Source organism: Motacilla alba, chromosome 1A (assembly GCF_015832195.1).
Source record: "Motacilla alba alba isolate MOTALB_02 chromosome 1A, Motacilla_alba_V1.0_pri, whole genome shotgun sequence".
NCBI classification, from domain to species: domain Eukaryota; kingdom Metazoa; phylum Chordata; class Aves; order Passeriformes; family Motacillidae; genus Motacilla; species Motacilla alba.
In genome coordinates this window covers 46,011,438-46,018,593 of record NC_052031.1, presented here as the reverse complement: position 1 = coordinate 46,018,593, position 7,156 = coordinate 46,011,438, and the positions used below count along the sequence as shown (strand labels likewise).

Genomic DNA, 7,156 nt, shown 5'->3' with positions numbered 1-7,156 from the left:
TTTCATGTTAGTGCTGTAATTTCCCCTTGCCCGACATAAATCAGCAAGGGCCCATAAGCCACTTCCAGCCTCCTGCAGATTTGTAACAGTACAAACTACTCAACTGCTCATTGCCAAAGAAAAAACGGGGTCTCTCAGGACCTGCAGACATTTTTCTTTTGATTGCACACCAGAGAAGGAGCAGGGAACAAGCAGATGGGATCAAAGTCCCTTCCCTAGAAGAAGAGAAAGTCCCATTTTTCTTATCTTAAGCACCGTATCAGCAAGTTTCTCCCATTAATTCCCCTTCTGTTCATTGCAGTTATTCCCACCCAAGAGAAAGCACCTGGCATGTTGCTTCTGGTGATGACTGCCAGCTTCAGAGAGCAGAGGTATCTTTATTGGGGGTTCTCAAATACTTCCTGTTTTATAAACATTGTTGTCTTCCTGGTTGGTGCTTCAAAAATTCATCAGGCACCTCTGGGCAACAAAACCCTGAGCCAATGGAGATGTATTTTTCATGAATTCCAGTGTTTTGCTGACACATGTTTAACAAAACAGCCGTGACCTGCTCAGAGGAGTTCTGAATTTGCCATGCAGACAAAGTCTAAAACAAGGAGTGAAATAGTTGTCAAAAATTTGTACAGCAAGTGTCTGAGCACTGACTTTATTGAGCAGATAAATATGTTTATACATAAACAAATTTAGTCTGTTAGCTACTGTAGATATCCAATACAGTAATTAAATTGAGGGGCAGTACAGGACAGCATGGGACAGAGACAACAAAATAAACAGGTCAAGCTTTTATTGTGATCAAGACTAAAATATCCAAATATTCTGTGGAAAAAATGTTTTGGCTCTTATTATGCTATAGGTAGTTCAGCATGAAGAAGTACAATCTTACAACATTTCTTACATAAATTTTCTTCTTTACTTATGTAATTTTGCATGCAGAACAGCTGTAAAAATAAGTAGAATAAACACAAAACCAAACAAGTTGAGATAAAAAAAGGGACATTTTCTTCTGTCACAGCTAAACACTGCTATCAAATGGAAGTTAAGAAATAACTGATACCGGTATGTAAGTAGTTGAAAGCATTTTTAGTAGGAAGCCTGTCTTCTGCATGGACACATAGAGCTGTATGAATAATGTTACCTTTCCAGCAGTATTATCTAATCCAATATTTGGAAGACATAAGAATGAGGAGTTTTTAATCTCTCCATTTATTCTTGATTTCATGAGACTTAAGCTTTGACAGGGGACCTGAGTGAATTCCTGGGACCCTAGGATGATGCAGAATATTAGATCATGGCACATATCCTGTAGGTTTTTAACTCAAAAATCTAGAGAACTCCAAGTTCTATTTCCAGGATTTGAAATTTGATTTCTTATCCATCCTCAGCCTTCTGTCTGCATGGCTTTGTGGCAGCAATTTGCTTTCTCTTTTTCTCTAGTCCCCTTTCTACTCTTTAAATTGCAAGAAATACTCTTCTCTCTTAAAATACTAGTTATTAAATAGCAGTCTAAACTTAAGACCTTCAATGGAAAATAAAGAGAAAAATAAGATAACAAATCTGGTATTTTGCAAAATTTTCCTTAAAATAATAACTAAACTTACAGATCTCTGTAACTGTCAAAAGAAGTCAGTCAGAAACATACTCGTGAAGCCTTAACACATTTTGCATGACCTTCAGTTAATTTTTACCTTCCTGCTTTCAGTTCATTATGTTACACATGAGGCTCCTCCTGGCATTTTATCAACATCTGGATGCCCTTGTTATATATTTCACTCCAAAGTCTGTACATTCTTTTGGACTATGAGATTATTTCCCTGGAGAAATTCCTACTCAGGTGATTTTTTCATCATTTCTGTCATTAATTTCTGTCATTAATTTTCTGTCATTAAATGTTCCATAAAAGGGACATTTTTGTTTAACTCTTACAAAAATATAAGATGAGTATTAATTATCATTAAATATCTACTGGTAGTGCCTAAAAAATATAAGCTGTCAAAGAAATAAAAGCTACAGCTTTCTTTGTTAAGAAAGATCAGTAGACAACAACACTGAACAACATTCCTGGGACTTACTGTACTGCTTTTTTTTCTCCTAAGACTTGAATGCATTCTTGTTGACTACTCTGCCATTTCAACTTAAGGAGAGTTGAAGCTTCCTCTGGCCTACTTGAAATCTTAATTCCAGTGTAAAGTACATTTTGCTTCCTTCTGCAATCAGAAAGCCATTTCCAAATCAAACTCTGACTTGTATGAGCACTGCCATATTTCAAAATATGCAAAAGTTATTTTGGAAGTGGGGACAGAAAAATATTCAAACAATGTGATAAATGAAGTGTAATCAAGCTACTATTTCTCCACAGAAAATGTCATTTGAATTATTCACATCTACTACCACCTGAGACATGGCTTTTCAGAAGTCTGAGTGGGATATACCAGTTTCCCTGATTGTTTAAATGTTCCAAATTCTGACATATTTTAAGTCATTTTGTAGGAAAAACATCCTCAGTGACCATATCTCCTTAGACTCCACAAGAAAATTCTACTGAAGCATGTTGCAGATAGAAACATCCAGCAAAACTGAAGCTACAAAGTCAGTTTGTTCTCAATAGGTTGTCTTTATTCTTTGTCATACAGGATTGTGGAAACCACTGTGTAAATCAAAGAGTTGATTAAGCACAGAGATTTCCAGGAAAAAAAAAAAACCTAGTTTCCAGTCAGTGCTGATGTTTACACTTCATGCAATGCACCTGAAATATTTAAACAAATGAAAAGGAAAGGGAGAAAGCCCAAACATCTCACTGTGAGTGCCTGAAAAAGCACTGCGTATGTAATTTTAACTGGTAAGAGTTGATATATTGGGTTAATAGACAGCTAAATTCAGACAAAAAAGAAAGGGGTTTTTAATGCAGAAGTTTTCCAGATGTTTTTAGACTTTTTATTTTAATGTATTAAAAATGCTCAAATGTCCACTGAAGTCAAACTTCCACTGAATTAAATCAGTGCAGTCTGTTTGTGGCTACAAAATGATCCTGCTAAACTGAGCTGTGGCTTGTCACTTGTGACAGCTGTGGTGCATCTGCAACAGGAAAAAATAGCAGCTACACTCACCAGAGAGGCAGCCAAGCTCTCGTGGGCCAGCTGGCCATTCCCCAAACTGTTGGGATGCTTATTATTCTGTCATAACAACAGCATTCACTCCCTTTTTATTCCTCTTAACAACAGGAAAGTTACCCTTCATCATTACTGGAAAAATGATGCTGCTTCCAAGCAAATGTTACTATTTCTAGAGTAATACATTGTCTGGTCTTCTCTTTTCTCCCTCAGATTATACTTATACAGATTCTTATATTGAATCCTTTCATAATATGGTTTTTCATATTAGACTTCCTGTAGCAGCTATATGAATGTTACATTACTGGAGAGAGAGGAAGAAGCTGTTTGCTCTGCACATCTGCAAAGTGGTGGACCTCTTTCTTTTGTAAATTATAGTGAATGTTGCAAAATAGTTTGACAGCAGCTGGTCCTGCTATTGTGATAGACTAATGAGAATATTTGACCCAAGTTCCTGCCAATTAAATCCCCAAAATCTGACTATCACCTGAAAGCAATATTTTCTTGCACTTGTTGTAAATATCAGTAGTGAAAGAAGGGATTCTAGTCTAACATGAGTTTTTGAATTTTAAAAATTATTATTTTCTGACTTAGCAGCATAAAGTGACAAATTTTTTGGAGTGGCTTATTAATAAAATGTAGGGCTTTTTTTAAGCAGGATTGAGCTGCACCATAAAACTACCCCTTTCATTAAATTATCTGCTCATATAAAAAGTCTTCACTGTGTTCAAATTAGGCATTCTACTCACTTTCCTTCTTACTGATATACAGTTGCAGATTGGATTTTGCTGAGTAGAAGAGACACAAGAGTCATGAACAGAGAATAGCTAATTTCCCAACATAAGTGTTTGTGGAGAAGATAAATCATCCATGGATTCAAATGAATGTGCAAGTGTAATTGCACTCATGCTATTCAATTGCACTTCAATAAAACAGCAAAATGCAACTGAGAAATGTTAAAATCTTGTGTGCATCACAGTGGCTGCACGTGGTACATGAGAACAATAATACTGAAACATCACAAAGCATAGCGTAGGCTAGACAAGATAGCTTTCACTTGAGTTTAATGAGGCAGTAGTCATAATGAGAGACAAATTAAATCACATCTTACTGAAATTATCCATTCTGAAAAGAGTATTAATGCCACAATGAGTCTCTGAGTTGCAGCTAACTGAGATGATACGGCATGCTCCACTGTTTGGTTCTAAAAATGGTAGAAAAAGGCTAAACCCACTTTATACTGTCAAATGTACACCAATGCCAGAGGATAATGACTTTTATACATGGGTGCCCTGTTAAATCTCAAATGGTACAGTGCTTCATTCATAGCAAGAACAAGACTGAGGCATTGAAAAGTTACAGATACAGAACTAAATACTCCTGTAAGTAAGCTCATTCACCTAAACGAGGACTGTTGGTGTTGAGAGCAGGAACTTTATCAGTGTAATACTAGAAAAATATATTCAAATTACTTCACAATGAATTGAGTGAGAATCCTAATCAAAACAGGGCTAAGATTTCCTTTCATAAGGATTATTAATATTGCATCACTAACGATGATTTTGTATTCAAAATTATTTCATGCCAGCACAAAATCTTTGGAGGGGGAGAAATTTTACAAGTATCCATTTTATGGTCTTATCCATACTCTGTGGGGTGTGCATATAAAGATATCTGCCAATCAGTTTGTAGGAACTGTTGAACAAATCCTGTGCCACCTCTGCCACATGTTCCTCTTCCCCTTGTTGAGTGACTATTAGTAATTAATTACAGCCTACTGTCATAAATCTACTTTTCCCTCTGCTCAGTTCTTTCAGCATGAACTTGTGGTTTGGCATGGATTAAGCAGTTCAAATGCCACCCTACAGGAAACCTAAAAAGGCAAAGCAGGTCTGCTCACCACAGACTGTGGCACCACTGGAGACCCAGGGATTACACAGATCACCGTGGAGCCACCATCTGGTCTCACTTGTCCTTTCTCTGTTCAGAAGGAGATGATGAGGGAACTCCTTGCTCCTACAGTAGGTTCTACAACTTGCATAAAGCAGAAGCCCTGCCAGGGCTGGTCATCTAACTGGCACAGAAGCTCTCCAAAGGTGATATAATGGCTGGGAGAGGATTCAGGATCGCTTATCCCAGTCCTATTGTCGTTAGCCTTCTTACACACCATGGAGAGGGAACTATCACCCCTCAAATCTAGCCATGTGGCCAGATGTTATGTAATTGAATAAGACAATAAATGTGAATACCTGATGATTTGGGGCACTAGGCAGGAGTCATGGGAGTAGCTGCTATACAAATATTACAGTTTCAAGTGTTAAGACAAATCTTGAAAATTTCCATTTTCATAATGGTAAGAAGTCTGTTCCTCCGTGTCTTGAGTTACTTGTTTTTGCTTCCTCCATTCCCTTCTCTGTACTTCACTATTTTGACTGGTAGCACCATATGTTTTCTTTGGACTTACAAAAGTTTCATTGTTCATCTCTGTTTCTTCTGCCAGTTCATCCTGATCAATTATGCCACATTTCTCTTCACTGAGGTTTTCGGGGTCAGCCCATTCCTGCTTCTCCCCCGAGGCAAAGATAGCGTAGAATATCACACCACTGTAATGCACCAGGGCTGCAATCAGAAAGACGTTCTGCCATTCTTCACGGGTCTGAAAGAATGGTGCAGGTCTCATTAAGTTTCCAGTAATAAGAAATAGCACTCTCCAAATTATGCCATGAATTAGCACATATTGAGAAATGACTGTGGTCACTGTTTGATTCCGGATGCTGAAGACAGAATATCTTATGAGAACCATTGCAACGATTTTTTTTTATATATATATAACCACAGCAAATATAATAAAACTTAGGTTTCTTTGTTGTTTTTTTTTTTCTCACAGTAAAGTTTCTCTCTTGCATGTGAAATATTTGTGGAGTTAGAAATGCAGGGATTTCTCTAACAACTACACAAATATTATCGTAGATCAATGTTTGCTTAGAAACTCCACCATGGGGGTATGAATGCATTGTTGAGGAGTTTTCCAAGCCCTATAAGCATTGCACAGTTGTATGAAGATACAACAGAGATTCAGGCTCAGGTGGCATTAAATAATATCTGCCTACACAGGTAATTAGTTATAATAGCTGAGAATTAGGCCAAAGTTGTAATTAAAAAGTGCATATTTAAGACAAACAAAAAGCAGCTGCAGAGACCAATGATGGAATGGCATCCCTGGGAATCTTTGAAATGTCTTAAATTTGCTGCATTACCTAACCCTTTTCCTAGAAAAAATGGAGAAATGTTACCTTATGTTTTGTCATTGCACCAACAATGAGTGGGCACACCATTCCCGACAGCGTCCCCACGCCATTGGAGATCCCCATCAGAATGCTGGCATAACGAGGAGCTATGTCCAAGTGATTCACATTGAAGCCTGCAAAAAGTGAGAAAAACAGCCACCTGTACAGCATTGCACTACCAGGCCAACAGGGCTTTCTACAGCCATTCTGGCTGAAGAAGTGAAAAGGCTAACAACCTCCCTACTGCACCGCTGAAGATTATGTTGTATAGAAAATAAAGTTTAGTTTGGCCCTGTTTAAAGGGTCTGCACTTTCCATTTTCTCATACTGGAACAGTGAACTCGGCAAATATTTTAAATTAAGGAATCAATGCCTCAAATTAGTGAAATGTCTTCTATATTTTTATTTATGTAGTAGTGTTTTTGATTCATTTCTTTTGGAGTTGTAACCACATGAGGGGTTTACCAGTAGTTTAACAACATGATGAAAAAATAGAACATAAACCAGTAGGAAAAACAATTATCCTTACTGTAGTGTATCTTCTGAGCACATATTTTATTAAGAAATAAAAACAAATACTAATATCAGCTCAGATATTTATCATTCCTTAGGTAATGAAAATTAGTCATATTAACTATGGTTGATCACAAGAAGTGACAATTAATTCCAAGTGCATGGTAATAAATAAGGTAAGAAATAGATTACTGGGAAAATCAAGTTGATTGATAGAAATGGCCAGCTATGCAAGGACCTTGTAACTGA

General features: G+C 37.1%; 1 protein-coding gene across 1 annotated transcript in view; it reads right to left on the bottom strand.

The window, feature by feature from the left end:
• Positions 1-640: 640 nt before the first annotated feature.
• SLC17A8 (solute carrier family 17 member 8) overlaps positions 641-7,156 on the bottom strand; it is a 29,612-nt gene continuing 23,096 nt past the window's right edge. The window contains exons 12-13 of the mRNA XM_038155575.1: positions 6,401-6,528; positions 641-5,763 (exon numbers count right to left, since the gene is read on the bottom strand). Of these exons, the coding sequence (XP_038011503.1) occupies positions 5,425-5,763; positions 6,401-6,528 (467 nt within the window). The 3' untranslated portion in view covers positions 641-5,424. The remainder of the gene's footprint in view (positions 5,764-6,400; positions 6,529-7,156) is intronic.